This window comes from Myotis brandtii, unplaced genomic scaffold (assembly GCF_000412655.1).
Source record: "Myotis brandtii unplaced genomic scaffold, ASM41265v1 scaffold686, whole genome shotgun sequence".
In the NCBI taxonomy this organism is placed as follows: domain Eukaryota; kingdom Metazoa; phylum Chordata; class Mammalia; order Chiroptera; family Vespertilionidae; genus Myotis; species Myotis brandtii.
In genome coordinates, this window is record NW_005370683.1 from 4452478 (window position 1) to 4472785 (window position 20308).

A 20308-nucleotide genomic window follows, 5' to 3' on the forward strand; every position below is an offset into this window, starting at 1 on the left:
ACTAATGACAAAAGTTTCAAATGATCAGGATGATGTAATGTGCCCCCCAAATACAGAAATTAAAGTAACTTAATTCTTGTTTATATAAATTAGCCTATGGTAAAATTGGTTTCATTATACTTTATTTTGTAAAGTCACAGAATCTGTTGACTACTTTAAGTAAGGACTTACTCTTTGTTGATGTCTCACATTTTCTGTGTGAATCTGTAATACATTTTGCCTTCATTTTAATTAGTGTAGCTACACCATATATTTTTATTGTTTGTATATTTTTTCAACCTTTTGAACTTTCAACCTTTATGGAGCTTAATTTTAGATAAAAGTATTTTTTATAGTCAACTTATAATTGAATTTTGACTTTGCAGGTCTGGAAACTATCTTAATTATAGCCTCATACTTTTTCTCTGCTTTCTGCATATTCTATATCCTCTGACTTCCCTGTTTTTGTTTAGTTTTGAGTTTTTTGAAATTTTGTTGGAGATTTTTTTCAAATATATAATATCTGAAGTCTGTTCATTTTTAAGAGTGACCAATAAAAATATGATTGGGAAGTCTGTGAGTAGACAGACTTGTGACCAAGGGGGTTGTGGTTGACGGGAACTTGGCTGCTTCACTGGGGGCCTCTCAAATGATAATAGGCTTTTGGGAGGTGCAGACCTGGCTAATTTTCTTTGAGGTGTAACTTCTACCTTCAACCAGGGCAGTGGAGCAATGTGAATGTACTGGTGATGGAACTCAGGATTGGTGAAGGTGACACAGGGTACAGTAACAGAATTTGTAATGATGTCTCCCTTGCCTTTGGTACAGATATCAGTACCTTTGGACGTTGGCATGCACACTGACAACATGAGTAGCTATAGCACAGCTTTGGCAGACATCAGTAGAACAGGATCACTTTGGAACCATCTTTGACATCAGTGTCAACTGAGAATAGCACTATTGTAACTAAAAGTTCTAGCAGCATAAATAAAACTCTCTGAAAACCATTTGAATAATTTGGGAAGAACCTTGTGGGCCTGAAATGCTCATAAGGTGGAGGGCAATGTGGCTTTATTTCCTTCTGTTCTTTCTATAGGCTGGTGTGGTGGAACTTGTGAGGCACACACTGCAAAAGCAGAGCTTGGAATTCTTCATTGTTAGTGCAAATGAAGCTGCATAATTAATAAAGTTGCAGAGCAAATTTCTAGAGCAATGAAGTGATATCACCTCCAATTTGAAGGGCATGTGATAATAATTAGACATTATTAGACTAAGGAGATAGCCATAGGCGTGGCTCTTATACAGAGAGTTCAAATCCAGGGGTTGCTGAGGGTGAAGGGTGTGTGATATTTAGCATTCCAGGAGTATTTAACACCTGGAAAGTCTTTGGATTCTATATATGCTACCTCAAATTACTCATATTATTGGTAAACTCAATTCTAGTGTGCCTATCCCAACTTCCTGTGAAACTTTTTCCAGCTCTTTGTTCTCCACTAAGTGGATGTATGCTTAATCTGCCCAAAGTTATTGTATTTATGTCTCATTGTTTTTATTCAATTATTTCTTATCTATCTTGACCTTTAAACAGCCATGAACATTTATCTTCGCTGACATATGCTGATTAAAGTTAAACTTGTTTTTTTGTCCTACTTTGAGTAGCATCAGAATCTTAGCAGAATATATAAGTATTTTATGCCTCTCTAATTACTTTGGAAGGAAGCATCATTATGTAGGATAAATTAATTAATGCTATTCTGGCACAGCTTGCAATTCACTTTTACAATTCAGATAAGTTTTATTAGAATAGTCATAAACACATTGAATGTTATTTAACTTTAAAATATGATTAAGTTAGATATAAAATTAATTTTAGATAATTTGTGACTCTGCAATCCTTTGAGATTTATTGGGATTCTCTTGGCAACAAGATCAGGATTTACAAATTTTGTGCTTTCTATTATTTGTCCAATGACTTTAGTAAAGATACATGAAGTATGTTGATAGTGTTTAATTTGTCAGGAGTAGAAGACAACTCCTTGAGCATTTGGTAGATTGTATATTTCTGGAGTATTTGTGAGGTTGAGAAAAAATTTGAACTAAGAACAAAATTTGGGTAATAACCACAAAAATTCTGTAACTTTAAAATTAGTTTTGAGGCTATATTGTTTTGTAACCTTGCAAACTTCTAAATTTTTACTTTAAAGAACAAACAACAAATGTAGTTTGGCAGTATCCATTTGCAAGGTAGTAAAATAATTTTTTTCCACATGGATAAAATGAATGTCTTTACTATCTAGCTCTTGTATTGATGAACCAAGTCTTTTGGGAGAGAGAGGCAATGTGAGAAAAATCATTAAAATATTCTAGGAAATGTATTAAACATAGGAGTATATTCAAATTGACATAGTAACACTAGGGAAGGGATGGCTTTTAAGAGTAATGGCAGGCGATTTCTCAGTGGATAGGTTGAGTTACTAATCTTAGGCCAGAAGAAAGAGGATGGCATTTCAAACAAAGAGGGCACTGCACACAGATACTAAGGTACGTCATAGAATGGTGGAATGTTGAGAGAGACTGATTTCATGGTGAGGAGCAGAGCCTGAAAAAAGGAGATGTGAGATAGAAGGAGATGCATCTGAAAAAGAATATGACTTAGAAAGAGTGGAGAGTCTTTTTACTCTGTGACAATGGGAACTACTATAATTATTTTAGAAGGTAGGAATCAGGAGGCCAAAGAGCAACCATTTTTAGCATGCTTATTATGCATAGTTGTTAGAAACTTTAAATAATTTATTTAATCCTCAAGAAACCCTTGTTAAGGGAAGGTGTTTTTAAATCCCCGTTCTACAGATGAGGGACTGGGTGGTGACTGAGTTGATCATTTGTCCTAGGTTAGAGTGGGGAGGTTGTTTGCAAGCCCAGCACTTTCTGGTTCCAGGACTCCTGCTCCCCTGTCATACCACATGACAACTCTAGAAGTCACTCTAGTAGCCATAGATATTCTATAATAAGGGGAGACAGTCACAGAAAAATGGGCGACTACTGTGTAATTCAGAACAGAGAAGATTATGAAAGGAGTTAAGACATTGGTAATGATGATGAAAGACAAACAACATAGATTTGAGAGCCCTTCAGAAGTAACCTTAGTGACTAGTCAAATGTTGAGATTAAAGGAGATGGAGGAATTGATGTTATACTAAAGTTTCTGCATCTAATATAAGTGAAATTCATTGAATGGGCTGAAGCTAGGTAAGGAATGAAAAGTATAGTTGAAGTTTGGTGGAGTTGTTCAATGAAAACTCCATCTGAAGTCTTTTTATATCTGACTTCTTCATAGAAATTAGAAGGGATGAATGGCTAAAGTTGGGGAATTTGAGGTGGTATTTTATCTATAAGCAATATTAATTCCAGTTGCAATTTTAATCATTTTAAGCTACTTCTAACAATTGTCTGTAGCATTTTGACATTTCAGTGGATTTTGCTCCATAGCTTCATACCCTAGGTCTTTCCTGGAAGGTCCATACACATACATTGAGCTCTATCAAATCCTTTCCAAAATCAAGAGCTAGGAATTTTGAGCAAAATACTAAAATGTGGTTATTTGGATAATAGTTGACTAAGTGACTCGATTAAAGGCTGTTACTATTTTCATTACAAACACAAAAAGAGAAAAGGTTAATATAGTAAATCTAGATTTAACTCCTGAAGTTTTGTAGTGACCAATTGTACCTCAAAGTTGTCAGGATGTTTTAGAGTTTTTGTTTTGTTTCATTGTGTTTAATGCAGATCTGTAATCATGTAAGTCAACTCCTTATTCATGATTTACTTATGTGTGAAGCCCCCCGTATTGTTTATGTTGCCCAAACATGGCTGGGAGAGACAGCTGAGACATGATGAAACCATCTGGCCACAGATGGATCCTCAGTGAAGCATGAATCAGTATTGGTTTGGTGATCTATGCTTACTGCCTCCTGTTAAACTTTCAGAGACTCAACTCATAAATCACCTGGCAATGATTGCATCCACTTACATATAAATAACAGGCTGAAGTGAATTGAACCTTTTTTTTGCTAGTGATCATGACTCACCTGTAAGAGTGATTGTATTACAGTTTTATTGACTATTTAGCTCATAGTAGAGTCTGTTTAGTTTATGACCATTTAGGTGCAATAGTCTTTTTTTTTCTTTTTCTGACTTAAACAGCAGACATTTATTTTTCACAGTTCAGGAGGCTGGGGGTCTGAGATCAGGGTACCAGCATGGATGAGTTCTGGTGAGAGCTCTCTTCCTGGCTTATAGATGGCTGCCTGCTTGCTGTATCCTCTCATGGTGGAGAGAGAGCTACAGTAGTCTTGGTAGCTCATGTTTATAGGCTAAGATAATTATGAACTTTTCCAAGATCCTGTAGTTTGAAATTTTCTACACATTTGTTATGAATTGACAGGTAAGCTTGGAATCTCAAGAAGACATAAAACCTGAAGTTGTAGCCTAAAAAAAATTCATTTAGAATTTTTAAAGAAAAGTTTAGTGACCAATATTAATTTGGAAGGCTGATAGAACTTCAAAATGTTTTAGAACTATGCATAGTAGAAATAATCATCTAAAATACAAAACAATGCAAAAGATGTGTGAATAGTTGAAATAATTAGATAAAAACTCCAAACAAAACTCAAACTTTAATGGTGCCTCCTAGCAATTAAATTTAATTCAGAACCACTGCCTAATATCATTGGGTATAAAGTCTCACAACTTTATGAGTCCAATGTAATATTCAAACTGGTTCAAATTGCTGATGTAAATGTATGCATGCCTTGTCCTTTACAACCTAAGCAGGAAATATAGTTAAATGTTAATGGATATGCAAATCAGTAAACTAATAATTGAAAAAAGTTTGACAGGTCTGCATATTTGTAATTCTTTACATTTTTCCAAATCAGCAAAAATAAGATTAACTACTAACTTTTATATGTCCCTCGTCACTTTTAAATATATTAGTTATTTCATAAATTCCCTGTGCTGTCTCATCTGCGTTGTTATCATAGCATCCAGTTCTCACCACCTGCCCACAGCCACAGGGGAAGGGCCTATCTTTGATTTGTGCTGATACGTCATTGTAGATGATCATGGGACAGCTATCCTGCAGTCAAGGAGATATAAATGTCAGTGGAGAAATAAAGTGAACACGCAAAATAGTTTAAAAACATGTTTAATGTCTTCCTCTGTGGAAGCGTCCTTCATGACTTAATCTCATTTTATTCTGCTTCTAGGGTTTACTATGCATAGGTCTACCCATGCCATATAGAAATAAATGTGAAGAATTGGGGTCATTTCATTAATTCATACATTATGCAAATGTTGATCACTTTCTATATGCAGACATAGCTCTAGGTCAGTGGTTCTCAACCTTCCTAATGCCGCGACCCTTTAATACAGTTCCTCATGTTGTGGTGACCCCCAACCATAAAATTATTTTCATTGCTACTTCATAACTGTAATTTTGCTACTGTTATAAATCATAATGTAAATATCTGATATGCAGGATGTATTTTCATTGTTACAGATTGAACATAATTAAAGCATAGTGATTAATCACAAAAACAATATGTAATTATATATGTGTTTTCTGATGGTCTTAGGCGACCCCTGTGAGAGGGTCGTTCGACCCCCGAAGGGGTCGCGACCCACAGGTTGAGAACCACTGCTCTAGGTGCTAGCAAACCAACAGTGAAAAGAAGAACCAAAATAACTTCCTGTCCTTCTGTAGCTTATTGTCTAGATATTGTTTCCTCTCTTGGTTTTCAGTGGTATCGTCTTATTTCTTGACATCTTAGTAATGTTTGAATGAATGTTGGATGTTATATAAAAATATATAAAGAGGATCTAAGTAATACTTTATTCTTTCAGAAAAGATTCACTCCTTCCTCTGTTAAGTAGAAGGACTAGAGCCTGGTCACCTTAATCCAGGCATTGAATGGACTGGCAAGGACTGATTCCCAGTTTCGTCAAGGACCATCTGTAGTTCTCTCCTGCCCTCCATGGCTCTGTGTATTCTCCTGGGCCATTCCATCTGGCAGGTTCTGAACGATAGCAATCTCTTCAGCATGGGGAACTTGCCAGACCTCCGCTATGCTCTTCAGGGTCTTTCCGCTGAGTGTCTAGCTTACCCCTGAACAAATTCATAATTTAGGAAAAGTCTCGAAATAAAAACCAGGTGTGTATCATGCTCCTTTCCGGGCCCGTACTTTCTCAGGAGGATCTTGGCTCCTTAAGTTTCTCATGTCTCTCCAATCCACTGAGGCTGCCCTCTGTCCAGGCGAAGTCCGGAATCAGCAAATGTCCCCTCAGGAAATACAGCTCACTTTTTCATGATTCTTTTCAATCTGGTATCTCGGTTTTTCTAATCCTCATTACTTCGTCAGCTCTCGTATGTCTTTAAGCAGAGTTTGGGGGTAATTTTATTTAGTTTTCTTAGGTGTTTTTTTTTGGGGGGGGCTGGATCACTGATATGTTGCAAGTTTATCTCATTTTTATTTTTAGATACTGAATAAAAAAATACCTTCTTTTATACACATCTACTCAACCACAATGAATGTGCCCTGACATTTCTACCCTAGCCCATTGCATTCTAGAACTAATTGGCAAAGTAGACAAGTAGGGGTGTGGCATTGAGCATATTCTTCTAAATAGGTGTCTTCAGAAGAGCTGGACAGTTCCCAGAGCTAATACTCCCGAGTACACTGAGTTCGCTGCCCCAGGACTGTCAGCAGCAGTGGTACTGACGGGAGTAACACCAAACTCTCCAAGTTAACGTGGGGGCTTTCACGTAGAGGCTGCTTGATTAGGGAACTCAGTGGGAGTCCGAGACTTGGTGGTAGCTCTGGGGAGGTGCAGCTTCTGGATGCTCTTCTGACTTTTTATCAATTGTTCTCAAAGGAAATAAGTCATGCCTGCTAAAATACTGGTAAACAGAGCAGTTATCCTTTGTGGTTCTTATTTTTATTTTTATCTCTCCCTAGCACTTGTAGGAAAAAGGTATAGCATAGTGGTTAAGTGCCTAGATTTGGAAGTCAGTCAAATTTAGATTCAAAAACTTGTCTATTTACTAAATACTTGTCCTTGAAAAAGTTGCAAAAACTCTCTAAAGCAGTGGTTCTCAACCTTCTGGCCCTTTAAATACAGTTCCTCATGTTGTGACCCAACCATAAAATTATTTTCATTGCTACTTCATAACTGTAATGTTGCTACTGTTATGAATCGTAATGTAAATATCTGATATGCAGGATGGTCTTAGGCGACCACTGTGAAAGGGTCATTCAACCACCAAAAAGGGTTGCAACCCACAGGTTGAGAACCGCTGCTCTAAAGCCTCAATTCCATGTCAATGAAACAAGAATAATAATACATGTCATTGTGCTGACATGTGGAGACACAGTATTTAAAGTGCTAATAATAATCTCTGGCATATTGGAAGTGTGCACTTTATGGCAGCGATACATTTTTTGGCTTCTATGGAAAGCCATGGAGTTAGACATGCAGAATTTTGGGGTGAGACCTTAAGAGATTTATGCAGACCCTCCAAGGTAGGTGAATGAAGCATATCGAAAGAGAGTTGTTTTTTAGAGTTCATAAGTTTGCTTTTGTTATTAAATAAAATTATTTCATTATCTGTTTATTTTATGGATTACAAAAACTATCCGAAATAATCCCAGAAAATAAGTGACTGACCTGGAGATGGCTTGCCTATCAAGGATTAAAAATATGTATTTCTTCATACTTTTAGTAGATAAATGACAAACATATCATTCTTTACTATGTGTTGTTTTAAAGTTAATCTAAGACAGTGGTTCTCAACCTGTGGGTCGCAACCCTTTCACAGGGGTTGCCTAAGACCATCAGAAAACACATATATAATTACATATTGTTTTTGTGATTAATCACTATGCTTTAATTATGTTCAATCTGTAACAATGAAAATACATCCTGCATATCAGATATTTACATTACGATTTATAACAGTAGCAAAATTACAGTTATGAAGTAGCAATGAAAATAATTTTATGGTTGGGGGTCACCACAACATGAGGAACTGTATTAAAGGGTCGTGGCATTAGGAAGGTTGAGAACCACTGATCTAAGAAGAATCAGGTTCAACTAGTACTCTAAACTGTACAGGTATTACCATATAAAAAAAAAAGGAACACAATTTAAAGTAAAAAAATCTGAGAGGAACAAATTTGAGAGAGGGAGAGAGAGAAAGAGAGAAAAAGAGAGAGAGAGAGAGAGGAACACAATTTAAAGTAAAAAAAATCTGAGAGGAATAAATTTGAGAGAGAGAGAGAGAGAGAGAAAGAGAAAAAGAGAGAGAGAGAGAGAGAGAGAGAGAGAGAGAGAGAATGATATTTAGTTCCTAACTACATTCATTAGTTATGTGGTATTGATTAGGGAAGTTAACTGATCTCTCTGAGTCACATTTTTCTGAGAAATTAAAAAATGGGAAAGTAATACTTAGGATTTTCTTAATTATCAAAGGAGAAAATGGAAATGAAAATGCGGAGCAAACAATAAGCTTGGTCTCATTACTTGTTGTACCTTTGAATCTCTCCTTGACCTGTGAAGAGTACAAATTGGTATTAGCAAACAGAGTTAGATAAACAAAAGGAGTGATGACATTAAATCTTCTGGCTAGTGTTACTTAAGTAATAATTTAAAGTAGATATCTTTGAATCACATTTTACACTGCTTTATCGTGTGGAAATTTCCCCCAAATCTTGACATTATTCTGAACATTTTTCAGGTGTTATATCTGAAGCCTCATCCCAGCACCTCTCCAATAGTCCTGACTTGACAGACTGAAGGAAATTGAGCTCTTCTCTTTCCTTTCAAGTTACTCTAATTCGACAGTTGTTTCTGCTCTCCTCATGCTTGAGTGAGCATGAAATGATGCCTTTGCTGAGTATTTCTGTTTGATTTTCCAAAAGCTGTTGTCAGTCTCACAGCTCAAAATGGAATGCAGATGGTAATTGGCATAGTCACAGTCTTTCAAGCCTAATTGGAACTGACCCACACACCTCAGAGCCCGTCCTAGCCTCTCCGGTTTATAAGTGCATGTGGAGAGAAGAAGCAGGAAAGCTTACCGAGAGAGGAAAAGTCTCTTTGCATGTTGCTGAGCCAGGCGGCTTTGACTGTATGTCTCTCTGAGTCTGGACAATGTCTTGTGTGTTTGTTTCCACAGAGCATATATCATTACAGACTATATGGGCATCCGAAATGAGAGTTTCATGAAGGTAGCTGCTGTGGGGACCTGGATGGGGGACTTTGTCACAGCTTGGATGGTAAGAAATTTTAACTTCACCCATTTCATAGCTGATAGAAGACATGTTCACATGTGGGATAGACATCACTTTTGATGGTTTAGAGAACATAGTTACCTCTGTTTTGAGTGGAACACATTCATGGGTATAGGTAAGTCCAGATAATATGTAATATCTGTTTACCTTAGGGAAAAAATACAATTGTAGTATTGATGGCTATTTCCTGGGCTACATGTATATACAAACATATACACATTCATGAAATTAATAGAAAGTTATTACCTGTGAAATTATATTTGTTGTTGTTTTTACCATGTGCAAATTTTAGGTAAGGAATGTTGTCTGGCCTGTCTCAAAAAACCACATTAAATATTCTTTATGGACTTTTAAAATAGTTTTTCATATTTGTTTTGCTCATCGAACCTGACTTAATAGTAGTAACTAAGAGTTCTGAGAGTTGTATATTTTAATCTTTCATGTATTATTAGTCTTTATTATTATATGCCTGCAACAAATACACAAATTATATCTCATGCTGAGCTCATCTGTTAGGAAAGTAGCTTCTGTTTTTAACCATTGGCTTAATTAAACACAGTATGTACTAAAAGGCTCTATGACCTATATGTTTATAAGAGAATCTTGAAGTGCAAAGAGCATAACTCTCATAAATATGGGACACTTTAACATTCATTGACACCTTTTATAAGTATAGTTAATCCTAATTAGCTTTATTCATCTATCCCTTGACAATGAGCCTTACCAAAGGAATGATGATACCCAACATAAACAAGAATTGGGATGGATGTGCCCCTACAGATGTGTTCCAGGGACCACAGGTAGATTGTCATAACCGTTATTGCGTTTCCATTGATAGCTTTGTTTCTTACCTAGAGAAAGGTTTTCAGGGAACAAGAAACAGTGTTATCTTAACTGCTGCTATTGTGATCATCCTGCAAGAGTATTAAGTAACCATGAAAGGGTTTGTATAGCCTGTTTTTGAGCCTCCTCCCACCTCTGTTCAATTATAGAATGTTAACAGAACAAATTACCAGATGCATCCCATTCCATTAACTTTAAAATCTAAATTTGAGAAGTGATTTATTTTATTTGCACTCACTAGAAATCGTAATTAGAATAAACCAGCCATTGAGACCAGGCTGATGCATGTAAAAAATTTCTATTTCCATTGGAAAAAATTATTTAGAAGGAACTATGTGAACTTTAAATATACACTTTCTGTGGAATTTGAGGTGCTGCCTTTTGAAAAATCTCTGCATTAATTGTGGATTTTGACTCCATTCTGTAGTGAATCTGTTCACTAAAATGGAGAATTGGATCGGAAATGCAGATCCTCAGACCTTGCTACCAGTGGTTTGTCCTTCCACAAGCAATACACAATTCTCTGAGCCTTGGTGCACACGTTTCTTAAAAGGGATGAATAATTTCTACCTGTGTTACAGGTTCCCTGTAAAGATTAAATATGTGGCCCTGTGATAAGATTTAAAATGCTGAAGTGGGCCCTGGCTTGTGTTGCTCAATGGCTAGAGCGTCGGCCAGTGCACTGAAGGGTCATGGGTTTGATTCGCAGTCAAGGGCATGTACCTAGGTTGCAGGTTCAATCCCTGGTCCTGGGAGCACATGCAAGAGGCAATCAATCAATGTGTCTCTCTCACATTGATGTTTCTCTCTTTTTCTCCCTCCCTCACTTCCACTCTAAAAATCAATGAAAAAAATATCCTTGGGTGATGATTAACAAACAAACAAACACAACAAACATGCGGAAGTGGAATGCAGGCCTAGTGCTCTATTATTGTTATTCATGTTGTGGGCTCTCATCCCCTTGCTGGGCCCAGTCCTTGAAGTGATGGCAAGGGTGGCTCATTGACCCAAGATTCTTCCATGGAACCCCAGGAGCATGAGGTTCCAGAGCATCTGGAGTTTCCTTCCAATGGCCAATGCTTGGATAGACTAAGACAGTATGGTGTGTTGCTTCCTCATAAAACCAGGGGAGAAGCAACAGACCAATAAGACCTAGAAGCTTGCTTTGCAATTTTTAGGCAAAAGTCAGCCATAAATCATTTCCTTTCCCGTTGTTGTTTGTGACCCAGTTTCATCCAACTCCTCCCCAGACTTTCCTTCAAGATAGTGTCTCCTACATCATATGTGACTCTGCCTCTATTTACTGGTTAGTTTTTATCTGGATTTATTTCTTTTGAGCCATAAGGTGGGGTCCAATTCCTAGGGCAGGTTGGGGAATCAAATGCAAAGTGCAGCTTTATCCAAAGACCCTGACTCTTCTGGGTTGTATTTCTACTGTGCACTTACCTGCCTTACTCTTGTGGTTTAGGGAACTAGAAATATTTTCAGACTTCAGCCTATGGCCTTTCTTTTTCTCCTCGGTCTTGTTAACCTTCATAGTTTCTCCTAAATTTACTACTGTAATGTCTTCTGCTTCTACTAGCCAACCTGATAATGTTTTACCTCTCCCTATACCATAGATTACTACTCTGATTATACTTCCCATATCACAGAAGTCGGATTGGATTGAGAGTCAAGAAAACTAGGTTTTAGGTTTAACTAAGTAATGTGATCTTAAGTCACCTTACTTCCCGGGGCCTCTCATCTTTTCCTTTCTATAATCTGGGTAGAATCCAAAGTCCCTTTCTGCTCATGTTATATGAAATATCCACCTTTCCTCATTAGCCACAGTGGTAGGGATGGCAAAAGAAACACAATGCATTCCTGATTTGCAAGTCCAGTCACACAAGGAGGATTCCCAGAGCACATCATTCTATTCCCATTTCTGTTCACTGGCTAGGCAGGAGGTTTCTGTATAAATATTTATATGTCTACATATGTGTGCATTGATAACATTTAAAAAAATAATAGTTTTCCTCCCAAGTGGAGTTTAGGGTAGCTTTGACCTTCATTTGTCTGCAGAATTCTCATCATGAAATGAATATCAATGATGGAGGTGACTGTCATGGCAAAACAAGTGACTGTTTTCATTTCTAATAAGAGTGTACCTTTGAATGCATTTCTAAAGTAAGGATTTTTATTTTATGGACAAAATCCATATCTTTCCCATGGTTTTAAAAGGTACACCGGGCTATATGATTGGTCCACAGGCAGGGAATTATTAATCAATCTTATGAATATCTTTGGCCCTCACCCAATTGAGCATCAGGCTCTACTGGATTCCATTCACTGGGCAGTCCTGATACCTGGTATAATTCATCCTTGAGCTGGTCCATGGTAGGAGCAGAGATAAACTGTCATAAAGATAAGCATGAATCAAAAACACTGGGTGTCTCATATGCCACCATTGCCTCATAGCCACAAATTTGCCCAGGCTCTGTGCCACTGAGCAAGGAGCGGAGCGGGGCTGGCCAGTCCCACAGCACGTTGTTCCAGGTTTACCAACCCTCCTTCAGAAGACAGAGGTCACAGCTTCTGCTTCGGTCTAAGGTGCCAGGGGGTTCTGAGGACATCGAGATGGCACTTGCTTCTGCTCCTCGTTTATTAGCACTTCCTATCTATCCATCCTACCCATACCCTTTTCCCAGCCCCTTATTCCCCTGTTCTAGTGTCTTTTCTCTTGTGGCAGTTAATGGTGTATGGCTCATGATAGTGACAGGGACGTCATACTCCAGGTCTGAAGTTAACTCCAGGTTGGGAGAAGGGGTGTGCAGGGAAAGGTACAAATAAGGTGAAGTTGAGCCATGACCTAAAGAAGGCACACTCCAGGTCTGAAGTTAACTCCAGGTTGGGAGGGGTGTGCAGGGAAAGGTTCAAATAAGGTGAAGTTGAGCCATGACCTAAAGAAGGCAATTCCCATGGTAAACACTAAAGTAGTTAATGAGCATCTTTCATCATAAAACTAGGTGTGTATGAACTTGTCTGGCCTTGACCTATTTTCCCCAGGATGGTCTGTGGACATTTGTATACATATTACCACTACTAGCAAAGCTTCCACTATGAAGCTAATCATACATACACACACACACACACACACACACACACACACACACACACACAACAATTGCGTTGTTTGCCAATTGACTCTACCTTTATTTCATGTTTGTATAGTCACCATTTGTTTTTAAATTGTATGCAGTTTTAATAGACTTTGTTTTTCTTCTTGAAACTCAGAGTTCCACTAGAACCGGAGAAACTGAGTCAATACCTTCATGTGGAAATGCCTTTAGGTGGATAAAACATAGCCTTTGTAGCTGGGTTATAACAAGAAATAAAACTTTTAAATTTGCTTAATTATTTCTCTCTGTTGAAGCCTTTTCAAGAATATGAGTTTAGAAAAAAATTTTTTTAATATTTTTTAATGATTTCAGAGAGGAAGGAAGAGGGGGAGAGAGAGAGAGATAAACATCAGTGATGAAAGAAAGTTATTGATTGGCTGCCTCCTGCAAAACTTCCCACTGGGGATTGAGCCCACAACCTGGGGATGTGCCCTGACCTCCTGGTTTGTAAGTCGACACTTAACCACACCAGCTGGGCTAGAAAAAAAGTCTTAAAAAATATATTTTCCCCTTCTATTTTAACTGTGCCTGCCTTATACATAAATATTAAATTATTTCTCTAAATATTTGAATGGCAAGTTTTGCCTTTTTATTTTTCACATGCTTTTATTTTTTCAGATTTTATAATTCCTATTTATGTTGCTATTTTATTTTTTCAAAAGACTGTTTATTTAAGAAGCAAAACTGAAAACTCCTCCTTACTTGACCATAAACTCTTTGAGGGGAATTACAGTGTCAGTAGTGTTCACAATTATATTCCTAGCACCCAACACAGTACCAGGCATACGACAGGTGCTCAAGAAATTGTTTTTGAAAGAATCAATAGAGCACATAAGCATTAAGTTCCATTTCTCTTTCCCTCATTACACGTTGTGACTTAGTATTATAACATGAACATTGTACAATGCTAAAGGGGACAGGACGAGAGCTGTATTGTTCAGGATACATAGATATCAATCCTCCCCGCTTCGCCCCCCACCAAAGGCTATGCACTGGCTTCTGCCAAGCTTGTTTGCAGGAGGACACATGATTGTAAACACCCTTGAATGGAGGCAATGCTCTCAGAATGGTGCTGTGACCATGTGAGTATAAAAGGCATTCTTTGATAAAACAAAGATTGAGATTCTCAGATCCCACCAGATGGTTCCTGGAATGGTCATTATTGCTGTCGGTGGCATAAGTTCTGCTCTGAGCTTGGGGGAGAGAAGGAAGTTGGGTTGAGATGTACCCCTTTAGTCATTGAAGCAGACAGCCTTTACTGTGCAAGACAGAGATTGGTTAACCTTTAGTGGATGGAGGGAGAGAGGATTAAGAACGATACATACTTGAGAATAATTTATACTCCTTCTGGATTAGTATTTATTAACAAATCTAGAACAGAATAGAGGGAGGAAATATTTCTGCAGCATTTGAGAATAAATTATTCCTTCTAGTTTAAACATAGGAAATATAAAATAAATTTTGTAATTTATATACATGTCCTAACCTAAAATTTGGTGATTTTTTCCTATTGTTGTCCCATGCTTATTGCATACTTGCTAAGGAAGGGGTGTGATTATCTGTGTTATTTTCATTTCACCAACTTAATAATAGTTTATTTAGTTCAAATTTTTCTATTATACACATGTCACTCTTTTGTGGATTGCTCTCAAATGCTGTTTGTCAATGAACAATAACCTGGAATACAACCGAGATCACATCTAGCTTGTTATTCTCTCTAGAATTGAGCTTGACAATTTGTATTATGATCAATGCCAGCTTCCTAATTATTTCTCTTCCACTGATATTTTAAAATGACAGAATAAAAAGCATAATTGAATTGATTTAGTATCTAAAATAAAGTAGCAATAACAGCTTTACTGAACTTCATAATAGAAAGGAATTTAAACTGTGAGACATGGAACAAAGAATCAGAGCTAGAAAACTCATTAAACAAGTGTATGTGACAAATGGAAGGGCACCAGATGTGTAACCCCTGAATCCGGCCTTAAGCGCCCAGCAGTACTCCGAGGTGGTCTCTTTTGCTCTCATTCTCAGCCTGTTCGTTGGAGCTAGTTCATGACTTTAATCCATGATTAGTTAACTCCATGTATGGTACATTTGTAGTTGCATTCATTATTTTTTTTACAATGAAAATGAAACTGGACCAAGATTTTAATTAGGCAATAGACTGTGTTTCTATTAAGTGAGATTCCCTAGAAAAAGAGCATGCATCATGGGCTTGGGGACATGTGTGGACATACTCTCCAAGGAATCCTGTAAGGAGATGAGGGACGCAGGAGAGAAGAGGGGGAGGAGGCAAGCACAGATGTGGTCATATGGCTTCAGGTAAAGTCTACCCTGGGCCAGATCCACTGCTCTGGTAGGATGTTCTTGGGGAATGCAGAGCACCAGAGGTCAAGAGGATCTGGGTGGGGCACCAGCATTGACTACCACACAGACAAAACCCAGGACAGTAGATTTAAAGGCACCCATAATTCCTGAAAATCATTGCCAGTTCTTCTGCTCATTTGATTGAATCAAAGAGCAGAATAGAGGAATTATTATTATTCTAAAATATATTTTTATTGACTTCAGAGAGGAAGGGAGAGGGAGAGGAGGCAGAAGCATCAATGATGAGAGAGAATCATTGATTGCCTGCCTCCTGGGGGTAGCCCACACCCCAGGCATGTGCCCAGGAATTATTTTTTACATTACCTTTTTACTCATTAGAAAATTTAGAAACAAATATGGCCATTTTGCTTTAACATGTATAAATATTTTAATGTCTCTATAAATATTTTATCATTGTGTTTCATGTTTTTTAAATATAATATGTTTTCACTAAAAAATTAATAAGATAAGAGTCCAACCTCCTATTTTCAGATAGTATCACACATGGTGATCAAGAGTCTTTTAATGTTCAGGACCCTTAAATTTTTAAAGTAGTAACAGAATACGATGTGGAATAAAAAAAAAAAGAGGATTTCTGAGTAAAATAGATTTGAGTATAGCAGATAGATGTTTAAGAATAGAATCACAAATTCTGGCTCTGCTTATAACTCCCCTAAATTCAGTGTCTATCAAATTCTATAGTACGTTACTGGTGTACTGTATGTAATTTATATCCATTTATTAAAAATTATGGACCATATTATTCTAAGAGTATGAAAGGCATCTTGGGAAGTGGATTGAGGTGAGATGTGGAAGACACTAAGCATCTCTTAGAGAAAGACATACTCAGCAGGGGTAGGGGATGCTCACTTTTCTTCTTTTCTGTTCCCAGCTCAGTTTTGGCTTCTTTTAATTCTACTTTACTTTCTTTCTATTACTTGGTTTATACTTCCTCAAAGAAGGTGTCCTTTGGCCACCCATTCTTTATAATTTTCCTAACAATGTTCCACACTTTTTAAAGTACCATTTGTCAATTATTTGCCTGAAGTAGTTTAAATAAAAGCTAGGAGACATTGATATTTGATATTTGTTCCCTCTGAAAGTCAATAATATAATGAAACTAGAGGCCTGGTGCACAGATTCATGCACCAGTAGGGTCCCTCGGTCTGGCCTGCACCCTCTCGCAATCCAGGACCCCTTGGAGGATGTCAGACTGCAAATTTTGGCCTGATCCCCTGCAGGCCAGGCTGAGGGACCCCACTGGTGCATGCACCGGGCCTTTAGTATGCATATAAGATCTTTGGTTAATCTCTTTCCGCCCTCCCTTCTCCCCCCTCTTCCCTCTGAGATTCATCATGCCTGTGCATTGAGTGTCTGCCCCCTGGTGGTCAGTGTGCATCATAGCTACCAGTGGTACAGTCAGACGGTCACTTAGGCTTTTATATATATAGATAAGGGCTGGTTGTTAATATTAGCTTAGATTAGAGCATCCACAATTAAGTTATAGGCTTCTTTTTGTTTATAAAAATAGTTAGATTATTCTTCTAAAACATTTTATAAACTTTTATTTAGTGCCTCTTTCTGTGGGCCAAGCAGAAAGAGGCACTAAATAAATGTGTGTGTGTGTGTGTGTGTGTGTGTGTGTGTGTGTGTGTGAGAGAGAGAGAGAGAGAGAGAGAGAGAGAGAGAGAGAGAGAGAAGGGGTGGGGAGAGAGAGAGTTTTTAGTTAGCTCCCAAAGTTTTCAATGCTTTCAACTACTTTACTATTCTGTCAAGCTAAATAACTTTCTTGGTAATATTTAATCATAGATTTTAACAAAACATGGAATATAGACACAGGACTTGGCTTGATTTTTTTTCTTCCAGTGTCAATAACATTTGTTGAATTATGTCACTAGTTTGGAGGGGAGTGCATGTATTTTCAGGTACTAAGAGATAGTACTATTACATTTAAACTTTAGAAACTCAGCTATTTATTTCTATTCCCATTTAGCAAATATCAGTGGTTGAAAGCACCTTATTTCTGGGACTGGAAAATAAAATAAAAGGATACCTTTTTATTTCACTATAATTAAGATACATACTGCGATTCCAGGGTATAAGCTCTGTTTTGTTTATAGGAGTTGCTATTCTTTAGTAGTTGTTTGCCCCAAGGATTTTTATAACTAAATATGTTTATGTTCACAGTGTATGTTTCATTTGTAGTTAAATGTTCTATAGGCATCAAAAAGAAATTTATAGCAACAAAGTTCCTAGTACTTATGTTTTTGTTGTTGTTGCTTAATAAAAGCTATTATACCATGTTTCAACACTGAAGTATTTGAGTGAACAAAGGGAATGTTTTGATAATGAGTGGCTACTTAAAATCATGCTTGGCATTTGTTCTTCTCTGCTCACATATATCTGAATGCCGATTAGGAAATAAAGAACTTTCTTTTGCCCTGGCAGACTAAATATGTTAAGACCTGGCCTTACTCCAGTACCCTTCACTAGTATACCAAGTTGCTTAAGGAAATATCATAAGGAGCTTTGTGAACATGTAATTGCACAAGGAAAGGAGTAAATTAAGCATACGTACAATCACAACAAAACTTACTAGTTAAGGATAATAGCAAATCAATACCTTTGATATTTCCAAAGTTATCAAATGCAGCAGATGATTGGGTCCACATCAATAGTTTCCTTAGTGCTGCAGAACAGAGATCACTGAAAGTTAGGACATCACATGTGCAAACTTAAAAATTTCAAGTTGTTCCTCACTGCTGAGCAGAGGGTACGTGAGAAGCAATGCGTGAGTCAGGTGCTTGCGAGGAAACAGGAAACCTGGAGAGAAGCCATTTGTTTTCATTGAAAAGAACAGCACCTCTCATAAGGCTTTAAAATACATCATAGAAGATACGGTGAGTCTGTAGCTATTGAAGAAAATTGAAAACTAATAATTTTCAAGTACGTTTTTCCTTGACTTGTGTTATAATTATCCCAGTTTCTCTTTGGTGTTTTCAATTTCAACTAGAGCTGACAGAATCAATAGAAGATTTTTGACAAGTCTAAGTGTAGATTTTTAAAATGCATTTATTTTGTCTCAATAAAGAATTAGCAAAATGAACAATTTTTTTGCCTTCCCAAATGCTCGATTTCAAAAATCATTCCTTAATTGAATGCGTATTGATTTATATGATGACTGTATAGTTTATTATACAAGCTTAGTATATGATTCTTTTGACTATTAACAGGGCACTACATATAATTAAAATTATATAGTTGTTGAAATACATTTTTGACCAACAAATTGGTTTATACTATATTGGTGGAGATATAAAATGCCTTTTCAAGGACCATTTAAAAATTTCCTCTAAAATATAAAAAGAAATATATCTATTTGTATTAAAGAATATAATTTTTAGAAATTATTTACTTTGATTATATGAACACTTAGAAAAACAAGCAGAAAATTATTCTTGGTACGTATTCACACAATACTTTTCTTTCTTAGCCATATAAGTTTCTAAGGTAGGGCCATTGGTGTTTTTTCTGAAATTGCTGACACCTCCAATTGACTATGTCTATAGACGATAATATTTTTGAGAAAATAAGTTCTGTAGTTTCAAATTAATTAGTTCCTAATTAAGCTCAGAGTGTATTCTATCAAATGGATACTGTACAAATTTATTTTTAGTACTATTTTAGCTCAAATATCAGTTATCTTTTGCCTTTATTCAAATTACCTTTATATCCACAAATAGTTTTTTTTTTCTTTTTGTTTTTAACGTTTTTATTGGTTTTAGAGAGAGAGGAAGGGAGAGGGAGAAAGAAAAAAACATTGATGGCTGCCTCCTGCACGCCCCCTACTAGGGATTGAGCCTGCAAGCCCGAGGCATGTGCCTGACCAGGAATCAACATGTGACCTCTCCCTGCAGGGATGATGCTCAACCAATTGAGCCACACCAGCCCGTGAGTAGTTAAATGTGACAAAATTCATCAGATAAGTTGCCTCTATGCATCATTTTTAAATATTTGACTAAATTTTGATGCTGCAAAGTTACAGACTTTTAGTAGACTTAGACCTTTCTGAGAGCCTCCCTCACATACTCATTAAATTAATAATCACTTAATTAATATATATACTAACCACCTGCAGAATAATAACAAATATGTGAGGTATTAAACATTGGAATATATTGTAGATGATAAAAATGGAATTATAATATCATTGCATTTAAAGTTGACTTTTTCTTATTAAAGGAATCTCCTTAAGGGCCTTGCCCCAGCCAGCCCTTTACAATATTGTCCTATAACATCTGTTTATGTCTTCCCAATCTCCTTTCAATATCTTAAGTCATCAATTTGAGGTGAGGTTTTAATGAGTGACAGTGGCTTTTTGTGTTAAACTTACATAAATAATAAATAATGGAGTTGCAAATTCAAATGCCCTGAGGGCCAGGGTGATCTAGTAAACATCTGGTATGAGATAAAAGGGTGTGAATGGGGGGGAGGGGGTTGTGTTGAACCAGAGAACATATTCCATACAAAGAGGCATCAAAATTCAGTTTAGTACAAAAATGCCAGGAATGTAAAGTAGGATATAACTTCAGCACAAATTCTGCCCAC

General features: G+C 36.9%; 1 protein-coding gene across 1 annotated transcript in view; it reads left to right on the plus strand.

Moving 5' to 3' along the window:
* The window catches only part of TMEM117 (transmembrane protein 117), a 456029-nt gene that overhangs the window by 214222 nt on the left and 221499 nt on the right, over positions 1–20308 (plus strand). The window contains exon 4 of the mRNA XM_005881702.2: positions 9212–9311. Within this exon, the coding sequence (XP_005881764.1) occupies positions 9212–9311 (100 nt within the window). The remainder of the gene's footprint in view (positions 1–9211; positions 9312–20308) is intronic.